General features: G+C 35.2%; 1 protein-coding gene across 8 annotated transcripts in view; it reads left to right on the top strand.

Moving 5' to 3' along the window:
• ACBD5 (acyl-CoA binding domain containing 5) overlaps window positions 1-15,584 on the top strand; it is a 35,059-nt gene that overhangs the window by 2,505 nt on the left and 16,970 nt on the right. For 5 of the 8 annotated variants that reach the window (XM_027121669.1, XM_027121665.1, XM_027121668.1 and 2 more), the window contains 7 exons: window positions 2,417-2,537; window positions 5,861-5,933; window positions 8,344-8,458; window positions 8,563-8,595; window positions 13,372-13,506; window positions 14,425-14,628; window positions 15,416-15,522. In XM_027121669.1, coding sequence (XP_026977470.1) covers window positions 2,417-2,537; window positions 5,861-5,933; window positions 8,344-8,458; window positions 8,563-8,595; window positions 13,372-13,506; window positions 14,425-14,628; window positions 15,416-15,522 — 788 coding nt within the window. Of the gene's footprint in view, window positions 1-2,416; window positions 2,538-3,458; window positions 3,610-5,860; window positions 5,934-8,343; window positions 8,459-8,562; window positions 8,596-13,371; window positions 13,507-14,424; window positions 14,629-15,415; window positions 15,523-15,584 lie in introns of those variants that run through there. The other 3 variants (XM_027121667.1, XM_027121672.1, XM_027121671.1) reach the window with 2 other exon arrangements.

The raw sequence follows: 15,584 nt of genomic DNA, 5'->3' as shown, positions 1-15,584 counted from the left end.
TATCATTTGGCTAAGTAATGAATGTTCAATACTATTAACGAACATTCATTAAGTGCAGATACAAAAGGTTTTGAAAACAAATATACACAAAATAGCTTTCCTTTTGTAATCTCAAACACCAAATTGGAGGAGGACATATGAGGGATTGAAAGAAGAGTGAATGAACAAAATGTAGAGAAATAACATAGGAACTTATTTAGGTATTGATTTTTTAAATGTCTGATGAAGAGAGTTTACATGAAGGCATGATTCTAAGAGTTTTGTTTAAATGGTACCTTCATCCTTACTTCTGAACCACACGTTTTTATATTTTTTGAAAACTGATAGAGCTAGACTTGATGATCCTTTGCTATCTTTGCTGACACCATATATCACTCATTAGGAAACCCATATAAGTGTAAATACAGTTTGTGTTTATATAACATTTAAGAAGGTATTGCCAAGTTAACAACCTCTGCCAAAGGGCAGCTGGGTGGGGCAATGTTCAGTACTGTACTATTATCTCCTGAAACTAAACTGATAATAATTGAAGCAGAAGTATTGTTATAATGAATCATTAAATAGTTTTATAGTAAAACTTTTAAGTTTTGTCATCTGTCCTGGATTATTTTGCAGATATTCTTACAGTTTTTATGTTGCTTGTTGCTTAATCTTTATCTATGGCATAAAGTTATAATGAATCCTATAGCACCTATGTTTGGTATGCCCTTGACCTTTAGAAATTTATTTTCCTATATTATGTTTTAAACACATACATATCAAATGTATTGGGTTGGCCAAAAAGTTTGTTCAGATTTTTCGGTAAGATGTTGTGTGTGAGCACCTTGAGGATAGAGACTATACTTTATCTAGTGTCTTATACACAGAATATATTCAATATATGTTATTAGTTTTTGCTTTAACCTAATGTATATGTTACTCACCTTAACCAATAAACTTTTAAATCTCAGTTGATTGACTTACTGAAGATATTATGAGATGAGGCTTTTGATGTTTTAAATTTAGGTTTGTGTCATTTAAGTAGGTAACCATTTTTTTTTAAATAGGTAACCATTTTTAACTATAGTTTCTCCATTTTTTTCCCCTCTGCTGTATAAAGACTATATCATTGAAACACTGTATCTAATGGATATTCCTAAATGAGCATATATTGTGTAGCTAATTTATTATTGTGATTTTGGAATTAATTATTCACTCCTGGCCAAAACTGAAACACCAGCTCTCAGCTTGTCTGTGTTGTAATTTTCACGATGTTTATAAACTACTAGCTTTTGATTACTACATGTTATCAGATTATTATGCAATCTGTGAAGTTTTAAAAACATCTTTTTACAGTTTTAATTTTTGTTTTTATAATAAATTTTGGAACAAAAGTAATGCAAAATAAATGTAAATTTTTTAAAAATGCAAATAAGCAAAAAAGAAACTAGAAGTAATCTATATGCCTATGACAGCGATATCTATCCTCTTTTAACATTTTGACATGTTTCCTTCTACTCTGCCTTTTAAGTATATAAGTACTTATTTTGTAAAAATGGATTGTGCTGGATATGCTGTTTTAAACTGCTGTTTAACTCATTTTATGGTAGATGTTGAAACTTTTCTCATGCTATTTTTAATATTTTTCTACAGTAAAAATTTTAAGGGCGGTAGTTATAAATAATCCCATAATTTATGTATATCATAATTATTTAGCCAGTTAGTTATTATAAAACATTTATATTCTAATTTTTCTCTCTCATTAAGAGTATTGCAACTTATAGCATTTGTTCAAACAATTTGAAAACTTTAAACATAAAAAAGTTTATTGATAACCTAGAAACATGTGAAGACTGATCCTCAAAAAATTGGCATGTCCAAAACTATGGAGGTAGGAAGTGAGAAATCTATTTTATCTTGGATTAATTCTTTTTCTATCACAGTACACACTGGTTGGCTTTAGCCAAAGTTCCTAATCCCCTGAGAAATCGGAAATTTGGCCAAGAGAAGTTGAATTTCTTACTGTTGCAGTTTTATTAAGCAGAGTATACATTTAACTTTCATTTGTGCTATAGTCAGTGTGGTTTGTCATAATTTTTTAATAGAAATACCTTATTACAGTTGCATGATAGTTATTCTATATTTTAATTTATTTTTTTTAAATGACATTTGCCAGTTATTTTGGTTACGTCTACAACATGTTTATTCTTTTATTCTCTTATTTATTGAACTATGTTAGGCGTTGTTATTAAAGTGTAAAATTTCAGAGTTTTTTCAAATCAAAGAAATAAACTGAGCCATAACTTTTATTTCTGTAAAATAAGAATAAATTATCTGAACTATTAATAAAATATTAAAAAATCACTGTTAGTAAGCTAAGCATTAGCTCATCAATTGTGTTCTCCAAGTGATCTTACTTAATGTATGTTTCCAATAGGTTCATTCCAGCCAACAAATGAAATGATGCTCAAGTTCTATAGCTTTTATAAGCAGGCAACTGAAGGACCCTGTAAACTATCAAGGCCTGGATTCTGGGATCCTATTGGAAGATATAAATGGTAATTTTATGTAGAGAGCTATGAAAGAATTTTGAGTTTAATGACATAATTATCATATGACTGTTACTTATGTGGTTATGGATTATTCTGTGCACAAAGTATTCTAGGTACTGGATACATTTTTATCCTCTGTGTGCTCTTTTTTTTTTTTTTAAACAAGGGTTTTTTTAAAAAATAAATTTATTTATTTATTTTTGGCTGCGTTGGGTCTCCATTGCTACATGTGGGCTTTCGCTAGTTGCAATGAGCAGGGTCTACTCTTTGTTGCAGTGTGCGGGCTTCTCAATGCGGTGGCTTCTCTTGTTGCGGACCGTGGGCTGTAGGTGTGTGGGCTTCAGTAGTTGTGGCACGCGGGCTCAGTAGTTGTGGCTCGCGGGCTCTAGAGCGCAGGCTCAGTAGTTGTGGCACACGGGCTTAGTTGCTCTATGGCATGTGGGATCTTCCTGGACCAGGGCTTGAACCTGTGTCCCTTGCATTGGCAGGTGGATTCTTAACCACTGCGCCACCAGGGAAGCCCCCTCTGTGTGCTCTTAACACAATTTCACACAAATAGGAAGGTCTTGGGGAAGAAAAGAAGACAATAAAACCAAAAGAGGTAGATTTATCAAAGATATAAGAGCATTTTCAATTAGTGTTTCCTTTTATGGAGTTTGTTCTTTTTATTATGGCAAGAATAAGTCCCAAACTATATTAAAGGGACTATATTAAAGTCCCAAACTATATTAAACAGACTCTCCTGCCTCTTTTACCTGCCAAGAAGAAGAGTGACCTCTTGCTTGTCAGGTGACCTTGTTTGCTTTGAGCTATTGAGATAATAAATAACTAGGAGCATGACTCAGGTTCTGCCTTACTTTTTCTCTAAGCTGTCACTCCTGTCCCACTGTACTTGAATAGAAATTTCATTTTTAATATATTTAATAGAATCACAGAATACCTCTGCCATGTTTCCAGTTGAGTAACATTTGATGTTCTTAAACACTATTGAAGAGGTGACAAATGTCTAACAGGATGTCTGATGTCTAACATGACCATACGTCATGTATGTCAGGAACAGAGTGTGCTAATTGGCAGAGGAAGTCTTTAAGAGCCACATATTTTGATGGCTAAGTTTCTTCACCCTGCATTGGAAGTCCTTAAACTCCTTTGGGTATTTCTTTCTTTCTTTTTTTTTTTTTAACATCTTTATTGGAGTATAATTGCTTTACAATGGTATGTTAGTTTCTGCTGTATAACAAAGTGAATCAGCTATACATACACATACATCCCCATATTGCCTCCCTCTTGTGTCTCCCTCCCACCCTAGCTATCCCACCCCTCTACGTGGTCACAAAGCACCGAGCTGATCTCCCTTTGCTATGTGGCTGCTTCCCACTAGCTATTTTACATTTGGTAGTATATATAAGTCCATGCCACTCTCTCACTTTGTCCCAGCTTACCCTTCCCCCTCCCCGTGTCCTCAAGTCCATTCTCTATGTCTGCGTCTTTATTCCTGTCCTGCCCCTAGGTTCTTTAGAACCATTTTTTTTTTTTTTAGATTCCATATATATATGTGTTAGCATTCGGTATTTATTTTTCTCTTTCTGACTTACTTCACTCTGTTTGACAGTCTCTAGGTCCATCCACCTCACTACAAATAACTCAATTTCATTTCTTTTTATGGCTGAGTAATATTCCATTGTATATATGTGTCACATATTTATCCATTCATCTGTCGATGGACACTTAGGTTGTTTCCGTGTCCTGGCTATTGTAAATAGAACTGCAACGAACATTGTGGTACATGACTCTTTTTGAATTATGGTTTTCTCAGGGTATATGCCCAGTAGTGGGATTGCTGGGTAATATGGTAGTTCTATTTTTAGTTTTTTAAGGAACCTCCATACTGTTCTCCATAGTGGCTGTATCAATTTACATTCCCACCGACAGAGCAAGAGGGTTCCCTTTTCTCCACACCCTCTCCAGCATTTATTGTCTATAGATTTTTTGATGATGGCCATTCTGACTGGTGTGAGGTGATACCTCATCTTTGAGGATTTCTTAGTCCTGTACTTTCCTCTAAGATCTTTATGACTAGTCATATTAGGTTAAATGTAAGAGCAATATGTTATTTAAGCTGTTTGAAGAAAACTTATTTACTTAACGATTTTCCTCAGAACTGACCTTTGGTGGAGTTAAACTGCTTCTGGAAAGTGTCTCTAAATTGAGAGGTTTTCTTTTTAGGCAAAAATTTCAAAGGGCTCTTCTCATTATTTGAGACTTTAAAATTTTCCTGCCCCTCACATTTTCATTTTTTTTTAGAGGTAAGAAACCTTTTCCATTTTTCAAGTGTTAGACTCTTATTTTTTAATATAAATTTATTTATTTTTATTTATTTATTACTTTTGGCTGCCTTGGGTCTTTGTTGCTGCGCGTGGGCTTTCTCTAGTTGCGCCGAGCGGGGGCTGCTCCTCATTGCAGTGCGCGGGCTTCTCATTGCAGTCGCTTCTCTTGCTGTGGAACATGGGCTCTAGGCGCGTGGGCTCTAGAATGCAGGTATGGGCTTCCCTGGTGGCGCAGTGGTTAAGAATCCGCCTGCCCATACAGGGGACACGGGTTCCAGCCCTGGTCCGGGAAGATCCCACATGCTGCAGAGCAACTAATTCTGTGCGCCACAACTACTGAGCCTGCACTCTAGAGCCCGTGAGCCACAACTACTGAGCCCTTGAGCCACAACTGCTGAAGCCCAGGCGCCTAGAGCCCGTGCTCCACAACAAGACAAGCCACCACAATGAGAAGCCCGCGCACCGCAACGAAGAGTAGCCCCTGGTCGCCACAACTAGAGAAAGCCCACGTGCAGCAACGAAGACCCAATGCAGCCAAAAATAAATAAATTAAATAAATTATTTAAAAAAATTAACCAAAACTTCTGTTCATTTGAAACATGACTGTGACAGTTCATGTAGTTTCTAAAATGTTCATTTTTGTCACTGTTATTTATAATGATATAAAGACTTTTAAAGAGTTCTTAGCAAATAATTATGAAGTCTATGGTCTGTATAATCTATATAGAGATTATAGAGACTATATAATGTAGTCCCTATAATCTATGATCTATAGATAGGTTTTATACTAATTAGTTTTAGCTACTATTTAATTTGCCATTTTATTCACTGTGATATTTTTCTTCAAGGTGGTGCATTTAAAGAGATCCTTTGGAAACGTTAATATAGCTTTAAGTAAAGCCTGTTTTAAATTAATGATCCTATAGCAATAACTATAAATTGTATTCTGAGCAGTTGAAATCAGGTGTCTTTCTGTAGTTAATTGGATATTTTTATTTCTAGGGATGCTTGGAGTTCATTGGGTGATATGACCAAAGAGGAAGCCATGATTGCATACGTTGAAGAAATGAAAAAGGTAGGGAAAATAATTCACAATAGAAAATAAAACTACTTAGAGCAGTTTTTTAAAAAAAATATTTATTTATTTATTTATTTTGGCTGTGCCAGGTCTTAGCTGTGGCCCACGGGATCTTCGTTGAGGCATGTGGGCTCTTTAGGTGCAGCATGAATGTGGGATTTAGTTCCCCGACAAGGGATCGTACCTGGGCCCCCTGCACTGGGAGCACAGAGTCCTACCCATTGGACCACCAGGGAGGTCCCTATTTAGAGCAGCTTTGATTTAGTTTTGTTATCAAGCAAATTAGCTGCTTTGTTTTTAGGAACAAAGAGATTGTAATGTGTTAGAATATAGAATCTAGATTATTGAGCTTATCAGGGCTTTATCTGTCTCATCAAAGTTCATCTTAAGGTAAATGTTTTTTCCTTCAGATGTGTCACATTGTGGGGACATGCTATTTTCTTTTCTTTTTTTTCAAATAAATTTATTTATTTTATTTTATTTATTTTTGGCTGCATTGGGTCTTTGTTGCTGCACACGGGCCTTCTTGAGTTGCGGCGAGTGGCTACTCTTCGTTGTGGTGCGCGGGCTTCTCATTGCAATGGCTTCTTGTTGTGGAGCATGGGCTCTAGGCACGTGGGCTTCTGTAGTTGTGGCACACAGGCTCAGTAGTTGTGGCTTGTGGGCTGCGCAGGCTCAGCAGTTGTGGCATATGGGCTTAGGTGCTCCGTGGCATGTGGGAATCTTCCCGGACCAGGGATTGAACCTGTGTCCCCTGCATTGGAAGGCGGATTCTTAACCACTGTGCCACCAGAGAAGTCCCGTGTTTTCATTTTTTCATCTTTCTTATCTTTCTCTATCGTTGACTTCTGCAGAAAGTATATAGATAGGAATCTTTTCAAATACTGATTTCCCTTACTCAGGAGTGTGGGACTTAACTGGGCTGTCTTGAAAACATTTCTGTTTTCAAACTTTTTATGAGAAATAGGTAAAAAGACTGCCCAACAGTATTCTCATACAAGTGTTGACTCATAAGTTGAGATGTTTCTATCACTGGATTTATCAGTAACAAGCATTTTTCTGTGAATGTAAAAATCCTTCAGAAGCAGAATAAGACAAGGATGCTTTTAGTTTCTCTGGTAACTAGTTAAGAGGGCATTCTTTATTAACTAGCTCTTCAAGGAGCAAATTAATGAAGAAATCATGGATTTTTAAAGATGATCTTACTGCCTTTTTATAAAGGAACATTTGTATTGATATGTTGGTAATGGATCAGAAGTTGTGAAATCTAGATATGTATAATAATCTTAAATAATCTTTGAACATAGAGAAAATATGTAAAAAAGGAATATTTTTTTGCCAGATGCTTTGATAGTATTAATCTCTGTAGTAATTTTTATTTGGTAGATTCAGAGTAATTTGTTTTGTTTTAATGTCTTCTATATTGCTCAAAGTTGTGCACTTCGTTACATTTTCACAATTTTTATTTGGTGGACTTTGTTTTCCTATAAAAGAGGTCAGAGCATAGTTCTTTTGGCTGTTAAGTGTATCAGTAGCAGAACAAAGGAGTCTTTCAAAAGCAGAGAGAGAACGATAATGTACAGCTTTGGTTTGATAACATTCTTTTTTCTTTAAATATTGTTATAATCTTTCCTCATTCCCTCCATTTTAACTATTTAGTGGTAATTACTTTTAATTGTATGTTGTAGATTGATACAGAAAAGACGTGTGTGTATATATATCCTATTATTTAAAAAAAGAAAGAAAACGAATAATGGTATCATATTAAACATACTGTGCAGCTGCTAGCTTTTTGCCTGTAAAAAAAAATTTATAGATATTTTTCCAGTCAGCACACACAGAACTAATCATAGTCTTTTTAATATCTGCAAAATATTCCATATATAGAAATACTTTATTTTGTCAGTCATCAGTTGATGGTTCTTTATTTGAATACTTTTTCACCTAATTTACCTTGCTCTTTAAACTTGATGATTCTAAATTGGCCCGTAGTTATGAAGGTGTCTGAAAGTGGTTGCCATTTCCTACTTTACTTGACACCCTTTTAAAAACACTACCTTGGTGTTAAAGAACACACAATAATTTTACTCTAACCCCACAATTTTCTATTTTATTTTACATTAGGGCCTTTAGTGCTTAATGCACAATCTATAGCTTATTGTATAAAATTTTACACGAAGCTTATGTAAAATAGTTTTGAAAATGAGAACGCTTTTAAATCTTTACTTGAAATTTTCCTAGGGTGGTATAGGCATCAATATGTAATTAACATAGATACTTTCAGAAGTCTGTAAAAGCACTTCAAATCTCAAAGTTATCGGTAAGTAAATTATAAATATATTATTTGGTGCTAGTGTGGATCACATTAATAGTTGGTTTTCACAGGATTTGTTTCTTTTGATTACAGATTCTTGAAACTATGCCAATGACTGAAAAAGTTGAAGAATTGCTACATGTCATTGGTCCGTTTTATGAAATTATAGAAGACAAAAAGAGTGGCAGAAGTTCTGATTTAACCTCAGGTTGGACTCTTTTACCTAGTTTTTCGTTCAGCAGCTGATACATTATGCATGCATTAATATTTATATTATATGTCTAATTTTTTTTTTTTACTTTCACATGCCAGTCCGAGTGGAGAAAATCTCTAAATACTTAGAAGGTAGGAATAATGAAATCCATGTGAAACTTTGGTTTAAAATTTATATGCCAAAAGAACTCTGCACAAATTTATATAACTTATGGGCTTTTCACTCAAGAGTTTTCTTTCAAGCAAATACATTGCACAAACTTCCAAAATATTATAAACCCTAATTTTTTTTTTCAGAGTTTTAAAAAAAAATTTATTTTATATTGGAGCATAGTTGATTAACAATGTTGTGTTAGTTTCAGTGTACAGCGAAGTGATTCAGTTATATACATATACATGTATCTATTCTTTTTCAAATTATTTTCCCATTTAGGTTATTACAGAATATTGAGCAGAGTTCCCTGTGCTATTCAGTAGGTGCTTGTTGGTATAAACTGTAATTTTTACCCTTAGGTTATTAAAACATGACAGACGGTTCATTTGTATACAAAATTATAACAGAATTCATGGTTTTATTTTCTATTTTGATTTATTAATTATATTAGCTATTATATTGCTATGGCTGAAATGACTTGCTAGCTAATTTTAAGTGAATATGTTTATAGTATGGTTTAACTCTAGTGTAGCTAGCTAAAACAAGACGTCAGTGAATTCACCTCACTTGGTCTTTTTTTTTTAGAGTTCTGTTTTCATGTTCTCAGTAACAAATTGAAAGTCTTATCTTTTTACGTACTAGCAGGAGCTGAATAATCTGCAGATTTGCTGGTATTAACCGTAAACATTTGCTCTTTAAATTGTTTTAGAAAATAGAGTGAAATGAGCTCCTAAGAGTCATTCTAAATGACAATTATATATGTTTTAAATAAAAATCAGCCTGCCCATCCTTTTTTTCTTCCTGGCATTCCATTCACAAGGCATCTTTTACTAATTGATCAGAATATTAATCTTCCTGTTCTGTCATAAGGCCTACAGTTTATGTCCGCCACAGTAACTGATGGTGACTTTTACTGGGCATAACTCTGTACCACACCCTCTGTTTCTGATTTGTCTACCTAGAGGGGTCAAATATTAACAAATAATCTTCTTTATAATTCATAATTTTTCAAGTCAGAAAAAAAATTAAATGTTTTCTGTTTGTGAAGTGTGTTATTAGGATGCAGAGGGGAATAAATCAGGACCTGCTTTGGTTGTGTCCAGCTGACTGCCAGAGGCAAATGTTGAAACAACTATAGCTATAAAAACAAGGAAGAGTGAAAAATGATAATAAAGGCTCAGATCCATAATCCCTTAGCTATAATTTAAGAGTTCAAAAGGCTTGATAAAGCTTTTTTGATAACCCGTTTGAGAGCAAAACCTGTCCTAACATTAGCAGGAGGAGCAAACCTTGACCTTAAATGACATGAGGCTATTTTAAGTTTTTATCCTATTTTGTACGGCTATTATATTTTGCTACAAATATCTTAATTTTTTTTTTTTTTAGTAAGAGCCACCTTAGACTCTGTTGAAGGTGTCATATACTATACATTATGTATAGTATATGACCTTTGCAAAATTAGAAAACTCTGGATTTCAAATTGTATCTAGATCCAAGAGTTGTAAGGGATGCGGACCTATACCATAATTTATTTAACCTGTACCACTCTAATGGAATTTAGATCGTTTCCTCTTCTGATCTTCAAAAGATGCTGCTGAAAGTAACCATGTACAAATGTCACTTTACATATGTGTAAGCATATCTGTAAGAAATTATATTAGAAATATAATTGTTGGATCAAAGGATGTGGGCGTTAGATAAGTGTTTCCAATTTTGTAAGATATTGCCAACTTGCAAGACAGTTTGCAATCTTGAGTTTGCTTCTTAAATAAAGAATCTTGTTAAAAGTAGCCGTTTAGGTCCAGTAGAACAGATTATCTATGTCACATGGGCTTTTTCAGAATATATATACATAGTAAGTTTTGAAATCAGGAAGTGTAAGCTCTCCAACTTTGTTCTTTTTCAACATTGTTTTGACTATACTTTTTTTTTCTGGCCGTGCCACACGGCTTGCGGGATCTTAATTCCCTGATCAGGAATCGAACCCATGCCCCCTGCAGTGGAAGTGCAGAGCCCTAACCACTGGACCACGAGGGAATTCCCATTTTTGACCATTCTTGATTCCTTGCATGTCCCTATGAACTTCAGAATCAGCTTGTCAGTGTTTGCAAAAATGGCCAGCTGGAATTTTGTTAGGGATTGCAATGAATCATAGATCACTTTTGGAAGTATTGTCATTCAACAATATCGTCTTCTAATCCATTTACTTAAATGTTCTTTAATTTCTTTCAATTGCTAGTTATTTTATTCTTTTGCTGCTATTGTAAATTAAATTTTCTAATTTCATTTTTCAATCGTTTGTTGGTAGCTTGTAGAAATACAATTAATTTTTCTATATTGATCTTGTATCTTGCAACCTTGCTTGACCATTTATTAGTTCTAATAGTTTTTTTGTAGATTACTTAGGATTTTCTATGTATAAGAGCATGTCATCTGCAGAGATCATTTTACTTCTTCCTTGTCAGTCTGAATGCCTTTTATTTATTTTTCTTGCCTGATTGCCCTAACTAGAACTTCCAGTACAGTATTAAATAGAGATGACAAAAGCAGACATTAATTTATTTTATTTTTGGCTGCGTTGGGTCTTTGTTGCTGTGTGCAGGCTTTCTCTAGTTGTGGCGAGCGGGGGCTGCTCTTCATTGAGGTGCGCGGGCTTCTTATTGCGGTGGCTTCTCTTGCTGCAGAGCTTGGGCTCTAGGCATACGGGCTTCAGTAGTTGTGGCACATGGGCTTAGTTACTCTGCTGCATGTGAGAGCTTCCTGGACCAGGGCTCGAACCCGTGTCCCCTGCATTGGCAGGCGGATTCTTAACCACTGCGCCACCAGGGAAGCCCAGACATCTTTGTCTTGTTCCTTATTTTAGCAACAAAACATTCAGTCTTTTAACATTAAGTATGATTCTAGTGAGTTTTCTTAGATGCCCTTTATCAGATTGAGGAAATTTTCTTGTATTCTCAATTTCTTCAGCGTTATATTCATGAAAGAGTGTTGGATTTTGTCAAGTGCTTTTTCTGCATCCGTTGTGATAATCTTGTGGCTTTTATCCTTTAGTCCATTAATATGGTGTACTACGTTGATTTTTGGATGTTGAGTAGGGCTTACTAGTAATTCTCTGTGCTTTCTGCAACTCTCGTCACAGAGCTGCTGTGATGCTGTCAAGTAGTTTTGCTGCAACCATCCATTTGATGGGGGTTTTGGGGATTCCCTGATGCTTTGTTTTGTTGAAGGTGTCTGTGGGTGGTGAGTGTTTCTGTTTTTTATTTATTTTTTTGTCAATTGTTATTATTTTTTATTTTCTGGTTGTCAGGGAAAGAGTAAGGGAGATCCAAAAGCTATGCTGCCATCATGATTCTCTAAGAGAGAATAGACCATAATGCCTATGATAGAGTTGAATTTTTACTCCTTAGTTCTACTAATTAGGGAATATAATAAGAATAAGAATATAGGCCTGACTGTTTAAGATGAATGGAGATTTTATATGTTATTTGGGATGCATGGGAGCATCCAAAATGGACTTGTATAATTGAAAATAAAGCCCAGCAGTTTATGGAGGAAGACTACTGTTTTTGGCCAAGAACCACTTAGGATGCCTTCAGTATCTCAGAGTTACGGAACTATAATTCCCAATATCACAGAATGGGGTCTAGTAACCGTCAGCACTGGCATCACATTGGAGCTTTATGGCAATCCAGAATCTTAGATTACCCCAGACTTACTGATTCAGATCCTAACCTTTTAACTAGATCTCAGGTGATTCCTATCCATGTTAATGTTTGAGAAGCTTCCATGTATTTACTCTCAAGGTATGACTTTGGGTAATAGGACAATTTGCCTTTTTAAGTGATTAATCACATTTACTAATGCTTTTTTTAAAAAAAAGCTTAACTGTAAAGACATAATAATGTAAGTTGTGCACCTGAAGCCCTAAAGGTAATAAAAGGATAAAAAACTTTTTAGGGGCTTCCCTGGTGGCTCAGTGGTTAAGAATCCACCTGCCAATGCAGGGCATGCAGGTTCAAGCCCTGGTCCGGGAGGATCCCACATGCCACGGAGCAGCTAAGCCCGTGCACTGCAACTACTGAGCCAGCGCTCTAGAGCCTGTGAGCCACAACTGCTGAGCCTGCAAGCCACAACTGCTGAAGCCTGTGTGCCACAACTACTGAAGCCTGTGTGCCTAGAGCCCGTGCTCCGCAACAAAGAGAAGCCACCGCAATGAGAAGCCCACACACTGCAATGAAGAGTGGCCCCCGCTCGCCACAACTAGAGAAAGCCTGCACGCAGCAACAAAGACCCAACACAGCCAAAAATAAATAAATAAATAAAGTTATAAAAAAAAAAACTTTTTAATGTAGTCCAACTATAATATTGATAAGATTGCTTTTAGGGCCAAGGCTATGTATGTTTTCAGCATGCTAGCCTATAGCAACTGTCTCTTCATTTACTGTGTATTAAAGATCATCTCTTAACTTTACATTTTGATCGATGTTACCTTAAAAATAATTTATCCACTGTCTTGTTCAGAAAGGATTTAAGATAGCTTTATCATTTTGTTGTGAACTGATAACTGGAGGAATTAATGTAATGTACATATATTTACTGTCAAAGAAAATAATACTGTTCATTATATGTTAAAATTCTAACATTTTACTTCAAGATTATTTTATTAGTTATTTGTGAATTACAGTATTATTTTAAAATTACAACATGATTGTGTGTTATAGCATTACAGATTAAATGGTCATTTCATATTTTAGATCTTGGTAATGTTCTAACTTCTACACCAAATGCCAAAACTCTTAATGGTAAAGCTGAAAGCAGCGATAGTGGAGCTGAATCTGAGGAAGAAGAGGCCCAGGAAGGCGTGAAAGGAGCAGAACAAAGTGATAGCGGTAATCTTTGGGTTATGAGCTAATCACTCTACATTAACTAAGGCGAAAGGCTATGGAGAGGTTTGGACTTATTTGGCATTGCGTGCAATTAGGGCACGTGGAGGGATGTGGGCTATTGACCCTATAACCAGGTTCGTTGTGGACCAAGAGGCTAGATCTACTACAGAGTTCAGGGACAGCCAACCGTAAGCATAGATGGGTTGATGTTAATTGAAGGCAAACAAGGATAGGCCACTCCTCTAGATGTAAAGCCTGAAATGCTGCATTAGAAATGTATTCATTTAAGGTATTGTTTCCAATATAAATATGCGTATGTTACCAAGGAGACAAGTTAAATTCTCAGTATCTTGTCAAGAATGGCATGGATTCCAGAGAATAGAATGCAAGCAGAGATTCTGATGAAGAGGGAACATTGGAATCGTGGGGTTCTGCATTAGGGGGGCCTTGTGAGTAAGAGTACCAGTGATTCTTGGGGAGACTAGTTTAGAAAGGGGAGGCAGAAAGACACTAAAACAAGCCATACAGCTTAGTTTTGCCTTCACTTTCCAGTAAAGGCTGACAAATAATACCTTCTTTGAAGGCTCTTTTTACTGGCTATGTAGACCTATATATGGCTGGGTCTCATAGAGCAATTTGCCTATGCCCGAAAGAGTGAAAAGACCTCAAGAGATTTATCTCTTAAAAGGGGTTCTAGAAGATTCACAGGGAACTGAAGCAGTTTTGAAACCAACAGTTTGGGTGAGCTCTCAGCATATAATTAACCCCTTTTCAAGGAGCACCCCATCTCTCTGATCCACGTAGGAAGCCCTTCAAATGGATTATGATAGGCTGGGGAAATGACTACCTGATATTAGAACATAGTGTACAGAAGTTTTCCTACAGTGAATTTTTATGAATCTTTCCATTTTCACATAAAAGATAAGAAAATGATGAAGAAATCTGCAGACCATAAGAACTTGGAAATCGTTGTCACTAATGGCTATGAAAAAGACAGCTTTGTTCAGGGTGTACAGAACGACATTCATGCCAGTCCTTCCCTGAATGGCAGAGGTGCTGAGACAGTAAAATCTGCAGATCAAAACTTGGAGCAAACGGAAGAAACTGCTGTCTGCGTTCACCAAGGTACTGTCACATCAAAGTTGTTTCTCTGGCTTCTTTCTTATGAATAATATATTCTTTTAATAATTTTAGGATATTTAGGAGCTGTTGAGAATTTTAAAAACCTCTATTCAGTAACATGTTAAGGTTTATTAATATTATAAGGGTTTATAGCTTTGAAAGACCAAAATAGGGCCAAGGCTTTTATATTTTTCTTGAAATATTTTTATTGTGTTTTTATATGGAATTTTAAAATAAAATCTTTGAAATTTTTACTTTTATTACTGATGTTTCTTTTAACTCACATCTCTAATTATATGATACTTTTGTTCTCAGGTCAGCAAAATAAGGTATAGTCGTTTCATAAGTTACGGCTCTAGGAGTGAGCCTATAGTGTGTATACAGTGAATTATTGACATTGCTGTAATTCACTAGAGAAACCAAGAAATACCATTTCTTAATATAACAACCAAATGTGCACAGTTGCGTCCCAAATTTAGGGTCCTAGCCGGTAGTCAGTTTTTTCTTATAAAGTTATTAGGTTTTTATAAGTTTGATCTGGACAGTGTCTTTTTATAATTCCATGATAAAATACTTTGTAATCTTTTTACATAAAAATTACTGACTAAATTTAAAATTTTGGTAAGTTAAAAGAAAGTAAATCAAATTTATCTCCCAATATGAAATGGTAAATCAAATTTATCTCCCAATATGAAAATAATATAGAGCAGATAAATTTTGAAAATGTAATAAATGCATTTGTCTTCAAATAGAGAATAATTATTCTACCCGGACATTTGTATATATTTAGATGTAAATGATGATCATGTTGAAGATGTTTCAGCAATTCAGCATTTGACGAGTGATTCAGACAGTGAAGTATACTGTGATTCCATGGAGCAATTTGGACAAGAAGAGGTAAAAATGACATTTTTTAATTGGTAAATTTTCAAAGTGATATCAGAATTCCATGCCTAACT

Source organism: Aethalodelphis obliquidens, unplaced genomic scaffold (genome assembly GCF_003676395.1).
Source record: "Aethalodelphis obliquidens isolate GAN/ISIS:26980383/991018 unplaced genomic scaffold, ASM367639v1 scaffold23, whole genome shotgun sequence".
Classification (NCBI taxonomy): Eukaryota; Metazoa; Chordata; class Mammalia; order Artiodactyla; family Delphinidae; genus Aethalodelphis; species Aethalodelphis obliquidens.
Note: the sequence above shows the minus strand (reverse complement) of the source record. Positions and strands in the feature narration are given on the sequence as shown.